Below are 19,092 nucleotides of genomic sequence, written 5' to 3'. Positions count from 1 at the left end.
CCATCCCTGCCCCGCGAGACCTGCTCCCAGTGCAGCTGCACTAGCCCCTCTGTGCTGCAGGGAAGTTTTGTCTCTCTTTCTGCTACAAAAGCATTTCCACAATGCGACACCCTGCAAATAGCTGAAGCTAACAATGAGCAAAACAGTGGCAGCCTGGGGAGATATCAGTCCCACCTCCCAGGGAGCCCCAGAGACACGAGGGGAGACTCCAGGCACCCCTCAACCTTCAGGCCAAGATGCCAAGAATCTAGTATTTCAAAAAAAACCACTTTATTTACAGTATCGTACACCTCCACCCAATGTGTTAGTGGTTTTGCCTGTCTGAGGCCCAGTGAGCAGAATTGAAACCGATCCCTGGAAATGAGAGTCAGGAGCTGCAGAGGCTGTGCTACGGCAGGGCAGCGATAGAGCCCTGCCGCTGGAGCAGGGCATGGAGAGCAGCACCCACCCTGCAGCCGGAGCAGGGCAGGAGGCTCCTGCTGGGGCCACGGCCGGCTGCCTGCCCCTCCAGGCAAGGGCCTGACACTCAAGGAGGTCTGCGTCCCGCTGGTGGAGCGGGATGGCACTCCAGGACCAGCACGAGCCAGGCGAGCTCTGGAGCTTGCAGCAGCGGCAGGCACATCATGCCAGGGTGAGGACCGAGGGGAGCCAGCCCCATCTACCACCACCCCTTTGCCCCCACACCAGAGATGCAGCCCTCCCTAGGGCTCGATGCCATCGCCCCATGCCTGGGAAGCGGGTAGTAACAGCAAATAGCGCAGACACCCTGTCCCTCACCAGCCCCTTGTGGCTGCTCCTGCACTCCTCGAGGAGTCCCAGTTTGTCCCAGCACCTCAGTGTTGGGCAGGTATCTTTTGCTGGGCTGGCAGCTGAACCCACTTTCCCCATGAGATGCAGGACAGAGGAGCCTCGCAGGCCAGTGCCTACCGCAGCCCCTGAGCCAGCCCGCAGTCCAGAGGTAGTCCAGGGCCCCACTGGCTGTTGGGGCTCAGCTGAAGAAGTAAGTGGAATCCATCACCTTCTTCAGGTTGAATGCACCTGGAGGAAGGCAGGGAGAGGGGACGTCAGAGAACAGCAGGGTCAGGGCAGGGTGGAAATGGGGCAACTGGGAGAGAAGCTGCCCCAATCCCTGCTTCAGCTCAGCCCCTGCCGCAGGGTAGGTCAAGACAGCAGGGACCTTAGACGTCTTCCAGGAACTGATGTCCCTCCAAATTCTTCTAGGACAGTGGTAGGAAGAGCAAGACAGAAGAGCGTAACAGCAGCAAGGCAGGGAAGGAAGAGAGTAGTGCACACCCCCACAGTACAAACCATCCCTGCCACTGGATTGTGCTGCCTCTGGCACTCACCACAGCAGCTGCTCAACAGTAACGGAGCACTGACCTGTTCCGTTTTGCAAAGGCAGAACAAAGGTTAGCCAGATGGTCTGGCAGAGGCAGGGCCGAAAGATTAGGAGGAGTTAAACTAATTGCCTTAATCCCATTGCATGTATATCATCTAGATCCTGGCAATTACCATACTGAGTGCCTCACTCCCATCTCCAGGCAAATGCCTGGTGGTTGGAAACAGATGGGAGAGGAACAAGATGGGATGGGATGAGCTGGATCAGCTTGGGGAAAATCCCTGGAGCTCAGCTCCGGGGAAGGCAGGCACCGCTCACAGGGATGCTACAGGGGAATGCCTTAAGGCGCTGCCCCATGGCTCTGCAGTCCAGCTCAGGCAGGAAAACTTGATCTCAGGGGACAGCTTTAGCACGGCTGGCCAGACCCTCACTACGTGTAACTTCAGACACCATGTGAGCTCAGTGATTTTGGGGGCCACTCCCCATGTCACTCCCTTTATCTCCAAACTGCTCCTGAGCTTTGCAATTCCTGTCCTGTGCTCTTACCTGTCTTGGGGACATTCGACAGCTGCTCCATCAGTTTCTTCTGCCAGAGGGCTCTAGTCTCTCTGCCAGGGCTGGATGAACCAGAAGGAAAGCAAGTCAACATGGGAGCTCTGGAAGAAGGTGCACCCACCTCTGCTCCCCAGTGCAGGCCCCTGACAACGGGATTCAGCTCTTCCAAAACGCATTACATGCCCTGCAGCAGCAGCAGCAGGAGCCCAGCCCCTGGCACAGCAGCCCCAGGCTGAGGCATCGACAGACCCTGCCCAGGAGTGAGTCAGTCTGTGCTGTCTGGCTCTGCAGTGGAAACAGAGGGCCACACACCGGCCCGACCCAACGTGTGTCTTCACTGCCCGTTACTGCCTCATTCGCAGCAGGGAACCCAAGGCACAGACATTATGGCCTGTCTCAGGCCCACTGAGGGATTCAAGCACAAATCTCTACTTCAATTCTGCAGCAAAAGGATGCAGACACATTTTCCACACTGAGGTCAGTCAAGAAGGAAGCACAACTTCTCCCCAGAGCAACACCCAGGCAGGTGACACAACCTGTGAGCACCTGGGCACAACCACCCCCAGGAGAGGGAATCAGTGGGAGTAGGAAGGAGAGAGATGGGGGTTTGCCAAAGGGCGAGGAATACCTGCAGTACTTCTCCAGCATGAACTCAGACAGATCCTGCAGGATCTTCTCGCTGTGCAGAGCCACAAATTGCTGCCGACAGATCTGATCCAGGGAGCAATGGTGAGTTGCGGGTTAACAGGCGCCTTCCCCTCCTTCCCGTCAGTGCTTCTCAGCCAAGACAGGTCAGAGGTGAGGGGCAGGGAAGGCAGCAGGCAAGAGTGGGAAGGGGGGGCTGCCAGACAAGGGTGAAGGGAATCAGCGTGGGGAGGTGGGAAGCAGAGGCCAACTCCCATTTATCAACCTACTGTACAACCCCCACAGTGCACCAGGGGAAAGAGCCCAGGGCAGGACAGAGGCACTGACTCTGCTAGGTGCTGGGTTAAGCACCGATTTACAGGCACAGATTCTCTCTTACACCCTCCTTGAAGGGTGGGAGGAGACGGCGCTGTGGCACCAAGAAATCAGCTGCAACCGCCAGCAAACGCCCCAGGTTCACCTCGCCTGGGTAAATAAATCAGCCTATGGAGCAAAGCCCAGGGGAGGCAAGGGCTGGCACGTGCCCAGAGGTCAGATCAGCAAGATCCCTGCTCACAAGGGACCCGGGAGGACACTTTTACCTGGTTCATGACATCCACGGTGAGCGCGTGAGTCCAGTAGCAGTCGTGGACTGAGACGAAGCTCAAACCCTGCCTGGGAAGCAGCAGAAAGTACCATGAAATAGTGCTGAGAGCCCCCACTCTGTGATGTCCCATACCCCATGTAGACATGGGACATGCTGGGACAAAAGCAGGGACCATGCAAGGAGGACTCCTTGCACAGCACCTGCAGATCTTCAGCTAACCCCATGATCTCCCTGTCCCTGCCCTGCTGCCTCCTCTCAACCCTGCTCTGCCAGAAGACTCAAACACCCAGGGAAATCTCTTTCCCAGGTCGCACACCTTGCCCTGGTGATGCACGGACCAAGTCCCGGAGCCAGGAAAGAGCCCCAGCTGCCTGCTCCCTACCTGAGGCAGTGCAGGGCCGTGAGCATCATGTGTGTGGAGTCCAGAGAGTGGATGAAGTTGGGTGGGAAGGCGTTCTTCTGCTTCACTGTATCAGGCTTCCTGCAGCACAAAGTGGGAGATGGGAGGAGCTGGGGAACTTCCAGGGCCAAAGGTGAAAGCACCAGCACAGAGCCAGTGTCAGACCTGGGGTTGATGGGGGCAGCCCTGGAAGGCTCCAGAGCCCTGCTGAAACACAGGGCCCCACTCCTCCATCTGGCTTTCTGCAGCTCAGGGCAATGCCACGAGCTTTGGCACTCACTGGCAGGTTCCACTGATGGGAAGGTTTTGTCCCCAAAGCACAGGCTGGGGACAGCAGGGGCTCAGCAAAGACTGTGGTTTCATACTTACTGGTTACTGTTGGAGCTTTTCACACTCAAGTTCTGTATGCTGCAATTCAGCTGCAGGGAGAAAGAAAGGAGATCAGCTGTCACAATGCCCTGCCCAGCCAGCACAAGGCAATCAGCACTGCCCTGTAATTCTAGAGAGGGGATCGTGTCGGCCACCAGCTACTCTACTTTGCAGGAAACGTCCCTGGCTGCAACAAGGGCCTGGGCAGGGACCTTTCCAGGGCATCCCAGTCACCATGGCAGCTGTCACTCCTCAGTGACATCTTGCCTGCTTCCCCTCTTGAGGATGCTGACAGGCATCCTTCACCCCTTCCCGGTGATACGCTGATTCACCCCTGCAAGGCCTACGAGAAGGGCTCCTGGAGGTGAGCGGCTCAGAAGGACAAGAGAGGCTGGGGAGACGTGAGTCAGTGCAGCACCGTGTGGGAGGCGAAAGCAGCAAGACTGAATCACGCAAACCCTGAGGAAGGCTCCTCGGTGCAGGGAACGGGCCCGTGCCCCAGCTGCCTGAGTGGGCTGAGAGCAGCAGAGCTTCCTCACCAGCCCACCCACACGCTCCAGTCTCTGCAGGGAGCAACGAGGCTGGAGGATATGCCTGTGCGCACAAATCCTATCTGCTCTGCAGGCTCACCTGCAGGTGATGCCAACCTGCCAGGCTTTAGCCTGCTGCCTTGAAGCCCGGCTGCCCCTTCCCTGCTCCCCACCACGGCAGAGGGAGGGGCAGACGAGTCCCACACACCAGATACTCACCACAGTGGACTTCGACCGATAGTAGGGCTGCACGATGGGGAGACCCAGCGGCGTGACCCACTCCACTGTCCGCCCCGACTGGGCAATGAGCTTGGCACTCTCCGTCAGCCAGTTCTTTAGCAGAGGGAAGCAGGGGAAGAAAGTGGCTGGAGTCAGTACAGTACAGCAGCTGGGAGACCCCATCTCCTCCCAGCACAGGCAAGCCCGACTCCTGCCACCGAGACAGTCCAGTGCTTACAGGGGAGTTTGGCCCTGCGGCAGGCACGATCCCACACCTCTGGGATGGGACAGGAGGATCCTCTCTGGGCCACGACCCAGAAGAACCAGCTCTCCCCACAGAGCATCCCCTGGTCCATGTATGGGTGGGCCAGGGAAGAAATAAAGGCAGAGAGGTAAGAGGAGACAGCCACTTTACCTGAATATCTCGAGTTGCTGAGAACATCTCCTTGATGCTACTGAACACCTGCTTTACGAGGTAGTGAGACGCTTCCCACAAGTATTCCTGCACAGACCAAAGGCAGAGCGAGGGGTCAGGCAAAGGGGCAGCAAAAGATGCTAAGCAAAGTGATGGGACCTAGGGCAAGCTAAAAGAGCATCTCCCTGCTCTCTGGTGCCTCAAAACTGCCTCCATCAGACTGTGCTGTTGCAGATGGCTGTGGGTTGTGATGGAGGGAGGCCGAGATCAGCATTTCAGATGGCTCCTTGTCCAAGGACAGGCTGATCCCTCTGTAACATCCCTGGATGAACAGGAGGCCCTCGCTGCCTCATCTGTCCCAGGAATGAAACACAGGGCAGAAACACTCCCAGCAGCAACCTGCCATGGCAAATCACCCACGCAGCAAGGACTATCTCACAGTAAAGTCACAGAACAAGAAACAGGCAGCAGGAGGAGCAAGCCTCCAAGGGCTCTGCTAGAGACAAGGGCCACTTCCAGAGGGAAGAGCACAGCCACAAACCTTGTTTTGCATCTGAAACACCAGCTGAGGCTGTCATGCCACCAAGCTGGGCCCAGGAAGGATGAGGAGCAGCCCCGTCTGAAGAATCCCTCCCCACCCACAAGTGCTGGCAGGCAGCTCTCCTGCAAGCTGGACAAGCCTGGCACAGGCATGGGGGGCTCAGTCCTGCACGCCCCTCCGCCAGCTGAGATTTGGCAGGGTAAGGAGAGAGCAGGGCAGGAAGGAGACCCACAGCAAGGGCAGTGCAGGTACCTCTCCCAGCAGGGCCTGAGAGCTGGGGGAGGCCAGGGCAGGCATGCTACCTCAGGGAACTCGTCAATCTCCTTGAGACGCTTCTCCATCTGTAGCCGCCCGCCGTAGCGCGTGACACCGTACACCACCGTCATCACCGTCTGCTTCACCACCTTGCGGCTGATGAAGCCTTGCAGCACCTGGGCGACCTTCACCCCCTGTTCAGCATCCTTCTTCCGAAACTCCTCCACCTGAGGAGGAGAGTGCCCTGGGAGGTCAACCCCACCACAAGCCATGCTGGCCCAAGCCCCCTCCATGGCTGGGGGAATCAGGGGGGCCACATGAGACCCTCCCAGCTGTGCGCTGCCTGGCCTAAACTCCCCGTCAGAAACCCTGCTGCCCATCTTCACCAGCCCTGGTTAAGAGAGATCATCTGCTGAAGGAATCGAGAGGCATCTACACCTCACAGACCAGAGCCTTCCACTGCTGCCTCAGCAGAGCAGTGTCCCTTGGCAGCCGAGTGGTGCCGGACACCACAAGGACACGGCCCTAGGACTGTGGCTGACGACTCAGGTCCTCCCAACTCTGCCACTCCCAATGATAACTCCGTGCAAACCAAGCACCCTGCATGCTTCTCCCGCCCTCTGGTGCGGTGCTGCCTGGATAAAACGTGCTGAGACCTAGAAGGGAGAGCCAGGGGTTCAATGCCAGTTGAATGAGTCTGGTAGATCTCAGTACACTTCCCAGCAGACTCGTTTCACATCATGTCTTGCCAAGAAAACTGAAGACTCGGCAGCAGTGCCAAAGGCTGAATCTCTTCCCCCTCCCTCCTGCCCAGCTCCAACGAAGCAAATCCCATAACCTGCAGGCCAGCCAGCTGCTACCAAGAGATGAGGAACAGTCTCTGCTCTCTCATACCTCTCTATCCTACTTGTCCCAGACTTCATTCAGGAGAAGTGAGGACAGCAGAAATCCGTGGATTTCTCACAGCTACCTCTGCCAGGACAGATCTCCAGCCAGACCACCACTGCAGCTGCTGCAGTGGTTCCCATTTGGGGAGGGAGAGACTCTCTGCCTGTGACCAGCTCATGCTTTCCCAGCTCTCTGTACACTGGTCTTACCTCCACTTTTCTCCTTAGGAGCTGGAGTGACCCTGTGCAACACACTGGCAAGGGGGCAGGCAGGGAAAGGACACCTCCCCGTGCCCCCACTGTGCCTCACCTGCTGGGCCACCGCACTGTAGACGTCCTGGGGGATGCTGCAGGGCATCAGATTGACAGACGTGGCACCAATAAGGTCCCGGCCAAGAGCTGCGTAGTGCTGCAGACCATTGCAAGAGCCGTCCTGCATGTGGAAAGAGAGCAGGGTGGAAGCAAGGTGTTAGCGTGTGGATGGAGCCCTGCTCATCCACCCCCACTCACCAGCACAGATACACTTGGCTCAGAAGTTTATTGCCATTTTCCCCCCTCTCTTTGGACAGGTTTGCAGCTATTCTGCCAGCAGTGGCCAGGGCCATGCCAGTTTCCATTTTCCTTCTGGCCAGCTTTCCTGTCTGGGCCTCAGCATTAACTACTGCTGCATATGAGGTTTAAAAAAGGAAGACTTCACATCACACTGCCCCCTCCATGAATTTTGAAAGACAGAGCTCTGTGGAAACACTGAGAAAGAGAAAATTTGGAAAACAACAAATCTGGGATGCTAAAATAAACCCCAGGAGCCGGCAGTCAAAACAACCTCAGAAAACCCAGGAGCAGGATCAGAGGCAGGCCAAGCCAAAGATCACTCAGCCACGGCTGACTCGGAGGCTCCAGTTAGCTGTGCTGCCTCTGCTCCGTGGCTGATGAAAACATCCTTCTGACAGAAACCAGCCCTGACCCAGCCTTTCCCAAAGCTGCAGTTACAGAGGCATGCTGACCGATCTGTCACAGCAGCTGCCCTGACAGCCCTCCTGGGACCAAGATCAGCTTGGATGAGATAGGCAGGACCCGAACCATTGTGTGGGAAGGTCCTGCTGTTCCCCAAACAGCACCAACAGAAATGCTTCTCATAGAAGATGAGCTGCTGCTTTGGACCATCCCTGCTCCTCCTGTGCTTGGGCTCTGCCTGGTCAAAGGGAGCCTACAGCTGCCGGCAGAATCAACGTTCCCCTCCTCCCCACACCCTGCAGTGCAGCAAGTTGCAGAGCCGAGAATTGACAGGGCTCCGGCAGCCCCGCCGCGGCAGAAGAGCTGCCTCTATTAACCAAGTGCTGATGACTCAGGTGGAAAGAGACTGAGGTGCCCTCCAGGAGGAGTCCTTGCCTGAATTTCATTAACAGCACCCTCCACACACCCCCAGACTGCTCTCTTGATCTTTTGTTGTCATAACAATCAGTTTAGATGGTCTCATACATATTCCAGACCATTGCTACTGGCAGAATACACCCTGTTCTCCCCCCCCCCGCCCCCCCCCCCCCCCCCCCGGACTTCATTAGGGCCATCTGATCTTCTAATGAGATAAATGAGCAAACCCCTCTCACCAGGAAAACAATTAATCATTGTCTCCCAGGCAGCAAGGGGATTCATCAGTGCAGACAGATAGCTGGCTGGGCAGTGGCTGCAGAGAGAGCTGCAGATCTGCTTGGAGGCGGCAGAGAGAAAGGGCTGAGAGCTGGCTAACAGGAGTGGCTGCCTGGCTCCTCTCTCTGGCCGGGAAGGACAGATGCCTTCAGAAGCTGAGCAGCACCTGAGCGATTGCACTTGCCCCACTCAATGCATGGTCACACCTGGGACCAAGCAGGGACAGGGTACATGGTGAATGACAGCCACATCACTGAATGTGGGGGACAGATCAGCTCTGCCCCCCTGCCCTGCTTCGCCTCCCATATTTTGCCCCTGCAGAGCTGCTCAGCCCCAGCCTCAGAAGAGGAGCGAACGCCCCCAAAGCCTCAGCACAGCCCCGGGCACTTCAGATGGGCAGGTGCTGCCATGCCCCATGCTACATCCCACCCAGCCAGGGTCAGCCTGACTTCCAGTCCTGATCCCATGCCTGGAGAAGGTAAGGCTGGCCTAGCTCTCACCCTGCGGGCAGCAAACGGCCGTCTCCCAGACAGGCTCTGCTCCAGCCAAAGGAAGCAAAGCAGCACTTAACCGTACTGGCTTATTAACAGCTGCATGCAGCAGCAAATTACTGGAGCTCTCGAGCCAAGATGCCTGTAGACTGTACTCCCATTCTTAAGAAAGCCTGGCCACATGGCGTAGTAAATACAGCACTGGAGAGCTGGACGCTTCTGCCTTGCCCTGAGCTTTGGGCCCTGCCTGTTCTTCTCCCCACCACTCAGCCACACGGGCCATGTGGATCCACTGGGGCTCTAACCTGGTGAACTGGGAAGTGGGAGACGTAGGCTGCTGGATCCGGGGACCGTGAGGCTTTGGCGATTTCCATACAGCATGCCAAGGCTTGCCAGGGTTCATCGGTGTTCATCCACCACTTCTTGCCCTGGGAAAATGAAAGCACACACTGGTAGGAGCGGGCAGTGCTCTTGTGGCACCCCAAAGCAGAGGCAGGCGCCCCTGTGCTCGAGATATATGAGGCAAGGCGCTTCCTCCCACCATGCCTCCAATTCCCTAATATTTTGTCATGTTTACAGATAGAAATGTGTTATTTAGGAAACTCTGCAACACTTTGTTTCCCTTTTTCCTCTCAAAACATTATCTTTCAAGTTGTTTCTGTTTCAAAATTGATTCGATTTCCATTTTATTTTACTTTCTAGAAGCTATGCTAAATAAGAGGAATGGTTAAGCCCTCTGAAATTGAGGACAACACCGATCCCTTTTTTGCCTGGCATATTTGGACTTCAGCAGAGGAACTTCCCTGCTTTTCAGTTTGGTCACTGAAGGGGAAGCTCCCAACCTGCCTGGGGCTAGCTGCAGGCTCCCAGAGCCCGCGCTATTCCCCTGTGGTTCAGGGTCACACCACTCCACCCCAAGAGCAAGCAGAGCCCTGCCAGCCGTTCACCACCTACCGTGAGCGGGTGGTCGGCTGAGTCCAGGATCTCCTCCATGATTTCATTGGCATACTCCAGCCGCTCCTGCAAGGCGTTCTTCTTCTTCAGCCCCGTGAGGTTAATGAGGTGGATCTTCAGCCAGTCAAGGCCCTTGGGCCCCAGCGGCCTTCCCTCTGCGAAAAGCAGGATGGCCCGGGTGACATCGTTACCAAGGTGGTTGAAATAAGGTGGGCAAGGGTAAGTCCTGCCTCGGAAATCCATGTTGTGAGGAAACCAGAACACCTTGTCCCTGACGTAGTTGGCAATGGAGAGCTTATAGAGCGCATCCATGCGCAAGCTGTGCATTTCAGCTGCCTTCTTCTTGCACAGCAACAACTCGTGCTTCTGGGACTTGTTGCAGGTGGAGGAATTGCTCGGAGTAGGAGGCGGCTTGGGGGCCTCAGAGATGGGCGGTGGGATGTCCAGCTTCTCATTGCCTTTGTCATTGAAGATGGAGATGATGATATCCAGCACCGGCTGGTTAATCTTCCAGGCGCAGTTGCCCAGCTGGTTGAGGGCATCCAGCACAGGGTGGAGGTTCACAGGAGGACACTGCTCCAGGAGCAGCTGGTGCTGGATGGCCCCATCCACAAAGCGCATCAATTTGGTGTCATTCAGGACAAAGGCGCCAAAGTTGGGGGAGGTCCAAGGTACTGGGGGGCACAGCATAGGTATGGCGGAGGAGTTAAAGGTCAGCAAGGTCTCTGCAGCATCTGACACAATCTGGGAGAAGACGGGATGGGGCTTTATCAGCCCAATCTGGAAAGAAAGTCAGCAGCAGAGAATTAGGGCTGGAGTCTGGAAGAATATGTGGTCAGTCAGCCATTACATAGCGATCACGCTAAGTACTGACACTGTCCTCACAGAGCCAGAGGCTCCTCTAAGTGTCCCTGAGCAGGAAAGGCAGCAGGGGGGGAAAAGGGCCTTGCAAAGGCCTGGGTCCGATGAAGAGGTGACCTGCAGAGCCCCAGAGCCCCCAGGACAAGGCTCACCTGCCAGCTGCTGCGGAAGGAGTAGACGTGGTAGAGGACGGGGATAAGCCTGGGCTCCAGGCGAGGATTGAGGATGTTCCTGGGCACCTTGACAGCCTGCAGCAGGAGTTCCAGCATGTGCATGCCCAGGCGCATGAGGAGCATGTATGGCCAGCTGCAGTCCTTCAAGTTCAAGGAAGGCCCAAAGCCTGCTTCTGCCACCAGCTTCTCCCAGTACTCCCGTGGCAAGTACTGTTCAGGCTGGGCGGTAGGAGAAAATTGGGTCAGCTGGAGGGGGCAGCCACACTGCTCCCAGGGGGTTTGCTGGATGGGATCTATGTGCCTGGAACATGGCTCTGAGAAAGACCCTCCTGTCCCTGTGTCCCTGTTGAGGTCCTACCTGACAGGGGTATTTGGGAAAGGACTGCTGATGTGGTTGGGACAAGCCCAACAGCAAGAACCTGCTCCTGCTGCAGGCCAGGACACTGGCACTGCAAAGCCCTGTCACCACATCCCTGCGCTGACACCCTGTCCCCACACTATCCTGTCCCTACTTCCCAGGCTGCAGATCTGCCTCCCCCCCCGGCGATGCGCACACAGCTCTGGGAACGACCTGCCCATCCAGCCCTCGAGCTGCCCAGATCGGTGCCCTTGGCCCCTTTCTCCCCTCCCATCCTGCCCTGCAAAGCTCACCCTCCTCAAGCCCCAGAGCTCTCTTGCATGGGATTCCTGGCTCCAAGGAATCAATCCTGCTGATTTGAAACCTTCTGGCTCAGAAAGGCCCACTGCTATGCCAGAACCGATGTGACTGTTGCCACAGGGCAGGGGACCTGTCAAGTGCTAGATAGGGCCTTAGCGGTTCTGGTGGCCTCTGCAGCAGCAGGTTCCCAGAACCTGGACCCTGTGCTTGCGAGGAGGTGGACAAACTGCCTCGCCCTGTCTCTGCTGCTGTGTAACCCACAGGCCCCAGGACCTCCCTCTCCCAGGTGTACCTACCTGGCTGTCCTTTGCCAGCAGGTGGATGTAGTTCTCGTAGACCTCCTGCACCTTCTCCAGCTGGCGGCTGCGCAGCTTCCTCTGGGTGATGTATCTGTTGTAGACTTTGGAGCCCAGGTCCCTGGCCAAGACAGCCAGGGATTCTCCTTGTGGAGAGAGGGTGTTGAGGATCTGAGAAAGGGGAAGGCGAAGAGGGTCTTAAGGAGGGAGGAACAGAAAGACGGAGCAGAGACACAAAGTGGGAGTTAAAGCCCCTGTGTGGGGAGCATAGAAAGATGCTGATTCCCATGGTGCTGAGCAGATGAGGAAGGAAACACAGCCAGGACAGAGCAGGGGCTTCTCTGACTTCTCAGCACAGGGAGCAGACAGAGCCTGCACCTAATAACCTGGGCAAACTTTGAGGCTCATGTTCTGATTCTTCTGGCCCGAGTGGGCCATCAAGTGCTTTGTGGCAGCCCTACGGCTGTCCAGGCAGCCTGGTTCCTGTGGCTCTGTGAGGGCAGGGCAGGGTCCTACCTGCAGCATGATGCTCACGTACTCCTCATCCGACAGCAGGCACATGTAGGGGTAGAGAATGTTGTACCCTGACCCCGTCTTGAGCTTGGACATGTTGCGTTTCGACTTCTGCAGGGCCTGGAGGATGGAGTCATGCCACCGGGAACGAAGGGTGGCCAGCAGTTTGCGCTACACAGAAATAGAAGCAAGACAGCAATGCTGGGGGGAGAGTGTGTCACCAGGGATCTGCCCCCCTCTTTAGGCCACTGACCCCTGCAACCAGGTCCTGAGGGCGAACTGCTCCCCTTCCCTCCAGACGAGCAGCCCCCAGACTCCCTGAGATTTACCGCTTTAATGGCTTGTGGGGTCAGAGGTTTGGTTGACTCCACTGACTCGATGGTTACAGTGTTGTCCAGCTCCATCTCCAGCTGCTGCTGAAAGCGCTCCTGCAGCTCCTGTGCAGAGAAATCCAGCTTGGGGTATGACATCATCTTCTCCTGCAAGAGAGAGATATTAAGTCCCAAAAGCAGGGGGAAGAGAGACATGCTCTTTCTCCCAGCATCCCTGCAAGAGTCATGTGGTACGAGTCCCTGCTGAAGGCACCTTTCTGGAACCTCACAGTCCAGAGGTCTGAGATCTCTGGCTGCCAAACCCCAGAATCTGGAGCAACCGGCCTCTCCAGAGGCTGCTCTGTTCCTGTGTCGTGGGTCAAGCACCCCTCACCCAGGCATCCCTTCCAGAGCTTGAAGGTCATCTCCGGCCCCTCTCTGCTTCTATCTTCCTCTGTAAGGCTGTTGCTAAGGCTACTCACCTCCTCGGAACAAGGAGCTGCCTGATGTTTTGTGTGGGCTACTGAGCAAAGATTGGGCTAAAAAGTTCTTCCCATATTACAGTCCTGGGCTGGACCAGAAGACACCTGTGAACACCATTTGGCCAGCTCCAACACCTCTCCGAGCTGCAGATATCCTTGAGCTCTGTGGCTTACCTTGGAGTAGAAGTCCTGGAGGAGAGACGACTTGCAGGTCTGAGGGCTGGGTGGAGGGGGCAGCTGGTAGTTGGGCTGGACAATCCTGATGGCCTTCAGCACTTTCTCCTTCTCATCTTCCTCAAACAGGCACTTTTGAAAGAGCTCATCCACATGGAAGCCATCGTTCTTCAGCTGCTGCACATATCTGAAGAAAGGCAGATAAGACAGGCTTAATCTTTCACAGACGACTCTGTGTGTTGGACAGAAATCAGCAAATAATGAGGCAGGGGAAAAAAGTTTTTAAGCATGGAGGAGACAGATGGGGGTGACCCTGTTTGAGGATCCAAGAGCCTCGACTCTATCAGGCTTTTCATTCCTCACTTGTGCCCTCAACTGCATCACCTGGACCCACACGAGACACCACAGGACAAAGAGCCACCCCTCCCAAATCCCTGGCAGCCACAAAAGCAAAACCCTCTCCCAAACCAGGGCTTAGGTGCGGCACCCACCAAGAATCAGCTCTGAACATAGGGCACGAGACTGATACACGGCTCCAGGCCGTTCCTGGAGGGCTGGTGGGGCCTCCCGTGCCCCGGTGGTTCCCAGCAGCTTTCCTCCATGCCACCCTTCAGGCCAGGGAAGCTGTAGGAGGGTGCAACCTCTCGCACTTGGAAAGGCTCTGACAGCCCCAGGGAGCAGGATGTGCCCCATGCACTTGCCCTGGGATGCCTCCTCCCTTCTGCACGCTCCACGCAGCAACTGCTGAAAGCCTTGCAGCACCTCGTGCCTGACCGCACCAGTGTCTGACCAGCCCCAGACAGGGCAAGAACGGTGCAGAAATGGGCATAACTGGGAAACCTACAGAAAGCAGATGCCTCAGTTTGCCTAGAGCGTGACTGTCAGGCAGCCTGGCAGCAGGGTGCTGTCCTGTGGGACCACGGGAGCTCTCCCTGCCCTCCACACACAGCCAGGAGACATCTCTCAGGGCTGCAGGAGCTGCTGGGGTGGGAGCTGCCTCCAGAGCACAGCCTGTCCTGACAAGGTCACCCGCCTCAGGTTACAGCGATCAATTATCCACCCCTCCAGCCTGCACCTCAGCTGAGCAGGCAGCTTTCACCTTCATATTCGTGTGGGGAGACAGAGCTCTGCTGCCATTGCGAGACTGAGCAAAGAGATGCAGGTTCCTTCACCCTCAAATAACCCTGCTCTCCCCCGCAGCCCGAGGCAGCAGAAAGGAACCCACAGGGCTGGTCACAACTTGGGCAAAGGGGCAGGGGCAGAGGTTCACACACCGAGCCTGGGAGCCAGGGCACAGGAGCGCGGCTTGCAGGGCTGCAGTGCAGCAGGAACAGCCTGAGCACCAGGAGCGGCCGCAGTGCCTGTGAGGAAGCTCTCTTTGCTGCAGCCCCCGTTGCTGCGATGGACCAGAATCCCCTGCATGCACCAAGATTTCCCACTCCCAGCAAGGATGCTGTGGGACCACATCCTCCTGGCTCTGCTGGGCTGGAGCTGGGATCCAGGGCGCAGCAAAGCCCAGAGCCCCACCTGCCGACTGGCTCGGCCAGTGCTGGGTGACACTGGAGAGAGGACAGGCAGACTCGGGTGACAGTGACATCAGCCAGGCCCCAGCGCAAACCCCCATTAGCCACAGAAAGCAAAATGGGCAGGAGGGAGCCCCGGCAGCTTTGGGACAGCATTAAGAGCCCAAGAGGTGATGCACAGTACCCTTAGCCAGAACAGCAACACGCTGTGAATCCTGCTGCTGTGTGCACCCTAAGCTGCATTTCAGTGCATTCGGGAGCAGGCAGGAGTTTTGGGGAGGAACAGCTCTACGTCTCTGCAGAGCCACTCTCCCCAAAAATTACCCCACAGCAGCCCAGTTAAAACAAGCAACTCCCACCTTACACCCTCAAAGGGACCCTGCAGCCTGGGAGCAGGGTGAGAAACAACCCCCATCTTGCCTGCTCCCAGCACAGGCTCAGCACTCCAGGCCACGCCGCTGCCGAGTCCAACTGGGAGAGCACATTTGGGAGGGGAAGGGAAACGAGAGCTCATACCCACACACAGCACCAGCAAACAAACAGTTGTGGGGAAACACACACCCTGGCAAGGCTTGGGGTTGACAAATCCATGCAGGTGTGCTATAAACATCTGCCTATAGACAGCCCTACAGGTGTACTGCTGTATTGATGCAACACCCACACACCCAGGCAGGAAAGTCAGTGACAGTCACTTCTAAGTCAGCTGACTGGAAGACATTCACTCAGAGGCATCTAGAGCTTGTTAGCCAGCCAAGGGACACATGAGGCCAACGATAAATCCCTGAACCACCCAAGGGTGTTTGTGCAGCATTAGCAGATCACCAGAAAGCTTTCTCCGCCCTCTGGCAAGGCAGCTGGCTGTGCTACCAGACCCAGGCACTGCTCCTAGACCCAGCCTGCCGGGATCTCGCAGGGCTCCTTCAGCTCCTCGCTTTGGGTCTGACACTTCTTTTGCCCATTATGCTCCATGAAATCCACCTGAATCACCCTCCTGCAGAGCGCTGGCACCCTGCAAAACCAGCTGTTGGCTGAGCCTACGAGGAAGGGCAAACTGCATGGAGGTGCTGTAAAAATGAATGGAGAAACCAGTTCCTACTGGGCAGTGATGGAGGGCCCAGCGGGAGAAGGGTGCCCAAGATGGGTGCAGAACCAAGGAATACCCAACTGGAGAGAGGCTGCTCCCAGCCCAGGGAGCTGCTCTGTGAGCTCTGGGGGGAGCAGACAGCTCTGGCCAGAAGCAAGGTTGCTCTCACTCCCTAGAACCTGGGGGTGGCAAGGAGGGCCCACTGCAGAAGCCCTGTCTGCCCCTACATCTGGACACAAGAAGTGGGTCAGAGCACCTAGATGTGCACACAGCAGGGGCAGGTCTTCCCAACACCGGGCCAGCGCATCTCCTCTCCAGAACAAGCCCCCAGTTCTCCCAGCACAGGGGCAGGCTGTGCAGATGCTGCCGGGGCTCGGCGGCACCCTGCAACATGTGAAGCACGTTACCTCCAGATGGCTTTGGTGGATGACTGGTTCCGGCCCATGCACTCCAGCGCTGCCGCGTAGGAGTCCAGGCTGGGCCGGAGGCCGACGGACTCCAGCATGGAAAACAGCCGGTTGATGCGCTGCAAGCAGCCCTGCGGATGAGAAGGGAAGGGGGCTGCGGACACAGACACCAGCAGCCCAAATCACAGCTTCACATCACTTTGCTCCTGTTCAAACATAGCCACTCTATCCCGCCCATCCCCTTCTTCCCCTCAAAGCCACCTCACAGAGATCAGTGGCCTGATTCAGTGGCCTCCTATCAGCTCCATCCCTCCCAGCAGAAGCCAAGCCCTCCTTGAACACTTGCTGAAGACAGATGTGACAAACACCGAACTGTGACCGCGGCTTCTACAAGTGTGAGGCTCTTCATCCCCCTTTCCCACCCAGAAAAACTGACAGCCAGACAAGGGTGGCAGCCCCCAGCTCAGTACCTTTCTTGCCCAGCTACGCATCACGATGTTGTACGCACTGACATTCAAAAGCCTTCTCTTCCCAGGGGAGCTGTGGTACAAGAAAAGGAACTTCTCAGCCTCCTCTGGCTGCTGCAAGAAGAGGAAGCATTCGAGGTTGGACTGGATGGTCTGCTGCAGGATCTTGTACTGGCTGCTGTCCTTGTCCTCCAGCACCCTCTGACGCCTCTGCGGCTTTGCACCCTCCTTCAGTGCTGCCACCCTGGGCTTGCTGTGGGCATAGACACTGTAGGGGCCAGCATGGCTCTGGCTCCGGGCAGCAGCCACTTTAGCCTTTGGGCTCTTCTTGGCTTTAGCTTTGGTCTTCGCCTTGCCCTTTGGTTTGGCCTTGGCCTGGCCCTCCAGAGTCAGCTGGGAGGCAGCGATGGATAACTTCCGCTCCACCTTCAGTTGCCGGATGTACATCTCCTTCTTCAACTTCTCTACCCAGCTGCTGGGCCGGGCTGGGCTCTCATCCTGTCCCCTGGGAGCAGGCCGATCCTCCGTGGGGCCAGGAGCCACAACTTTCTGCAGCGGGTCCTGGTACTTGTCATTCCCCAGCGGGGCCAGCTCCACTTTGTTGACCGTTGCCTCCGGCACGTTACTGGCTTGGAGCTGCTTCACTCGAGCCTTCAGCACTGCCGGGAAACACAGCCGAGGAGAGGTGAAATGACGTGAGGCACAGCAGAAGGCTGTGTCCTACCCCAGGGCCTCACCTCCAAGAGCGCCCAGGAACATGCTCAGTAACAGAGGGTCCACACAAGGACTTCTTCCCTCCTTGGCCAGCCCTCCTCCCAGCATTCAGCTGCTTTGACCACTGTCTTTCTGGGATCCACCCCTACGCCGTGGCCCGCGCCAGCATCCCAGGGAACCCAACAATGTCACTGCAAGGGAAAGAGCACCAGCTCACGCTTGTCTAGCCTGCTGCCTGGCCACTTCACCAGGCCTCTATCCAAGGACTTCACGCCCTCAGCTCACCTGGGCAGAGAGCCCAAAGCCAGAGCCCATTCCAGGTCAGTCTGTAGGGCCCTCACACACCCTGGAGGGACTCCTCTACTGTCCCTTAGGACCACCCTGTGTTTTACAGCAGCTCAGTGCTCCCTGTGGGTAGAGTGGGCCTCCAGGTCCTTGGGACGGGACAGAATTGCTCAGGGAGGCCCGCAAGTGCATGGGAAGCCCCACATCCTTGTTCAGGCTACAAGTATTTCCAGTCTCAGATGTCTTCTTTCTGGCTACACAGAATGGGAAAACGCCTAGAAAACCTCCCAGACACTGAACAAGGGGAGCCCCGGGAGCTCTCCCAGCCCTCCCCTACTCACCTTCCAGCAGCTCTGTCCTCTCACAGACAGCAGGATCTCTCCTCACCTTCTCCTTGGCGCTGGCGTTAGAGTAGTTCCTGAGAACACTCCATGGGATCCCTGCAGGGGAAAGACACAAAGACCAGGAGGTCAGAGGCTGCTTCGCCCCTTACAGTGCTTGCTGCCCCACGGCAGGGCCCCAGTGGGGCAGCAGGTGGGTGCAGAGGAGAGAAGGCAAGTGGTGTTTCCCAGCTCAGCTTGCTGGTCCCAGCAGCCACAGAAGGGCGGGGGGCAGCTCTGTGCCAGCAGTGACAAGGACACCCCCGCACCCCCTGGCTCTAACCTCTTGGCGGGAACATGACCCCAGGGACGCTACAAACCCCAGCGCTGTTGCAGGGCGTGACAGGAGCCCGGCAACCCCCAGAGCAGGCAGGGACAGGGCCCCAGAGACCCCCCATTCCTGTCCTTAGAAAACTGCGGGACCCCCGCAGACCCCATCACCTCCCCTAGCGGGGGGCTCATGATGCAAAGCGACCCTGACAGCCCCCAGCTCTGTCTCAGCGCAGGGTTCGGGACACCAGGGACCCCCGCATCCCCCGGTTAGGTCCTGGGGGGATGCCCAGGACCGCAGGGACACCCCCCCACCCGGCCCAGCCCCGTCCCCAGGGTTGGGGTCAGGCCTCCGGGACCCCCAGTCGCGTCCCCGGCGGCCGAGGGGCAGGACCCCAGGGCTCCCCGCTTCGCTCCCCCGGGCCCCCCCAGACCCGCCCCGGGCCCCCCCAGACCCCCTCACCGGCGCCCCGCAGCCGGGCCGGGCCCAGCAGCGCCGCCCGCAGCCGCAGCAGCGCCATGCCGCCCCCCCCACCCCGCGCTACGCCGCCATGCCGCCGCGCGCCCCCACTGCGCAGGCGCCGCGCGATGCACGCCGGGAGCGGGAGTTCCGCCGCGCCGGACTACAACTCCCATGGTGCAGCGCGGCAGCACGCCCCTC

General features: G+C 57.9%; 1 protein-coding gene across 2 annotated transcripts; it reads right to left on the bottom strand.

Moving 5' to 3' along the window:
* Window positions 1-246: 246 nt before the first annotated feature.
* Window positions 247-18,998, bottom strand: POLRMT (RNA polymerase mitochondrial). 2 transcript variants are annotated; one of them, XR_012657745.1, is made up of 21 exons: window positions 18,895-18,998; window positions 18,123-18,221; window positions 16,786-17,441; window positions 16,316-16,446; window positions 13,302-13,488; window positions 12,664-12,813; window positions 12,338-12,505; window positions 11,822-11,992; window positions 10,847-11,086; window positions 9,834-10,613; window positions 9,185-9,307; window positions 7,052-7,174; window positions 5,902-6,081; window positions 5,059-5,145; window positions 4,644-4,757; window positions 3,895-3,944; window positions 3,508-3,606; window positions 3,121-3,193; window positions 2,523-2,735; window positions 1,886-1,956; window positions 247-1,038 (listed from the first exon to the last, which is right to left on the bottom strand). XR_012657745.1 is itself a non-coding variant. In XM_075077280.1 (21 exons), the coding sequence occupies exons 1-21, from the start codon at window positions 18,950-18,952 to the stop codon at window positions 989-991; spliced, it is 3,693 nt and encodes a 1,230-aa protein (XP_074933381.1). In that variant the 5' UTR covers window positions 18,953-18,998; the 3' UTR covers window positions 247-988. The 2 variants fall into 2 exon arrangements, 1 of the variants encoding a protein (XP_074933381.1); XM_075077280.1 differs by having other exon boundaries at window positions 2,523-2,605.
* Between the last annotated feature and the right edge of the window lie 94 nt (window positions 18,999-19,092).

The sequence above is a fragment of the Phalacrocorax aristotelis genome, chromosome W, assembly GCF_949628215.1.
Source record: "Phalacrocorax aristotelis chromosome W, bGulAri2.1, whole genome shotgun sequence".
Classification (NCBI taxonomy): Eukaryota; Metazoa; Chordata; class Aves; order Suliformes; family Phalacrocoracidae; genus Phalacrocorax; species Phalacrocorax aristotelis.
Note: the sequence above shows the minus strand (reverse complement) of the source record. Positions and strands in the feature narration are given on the sequence as shown.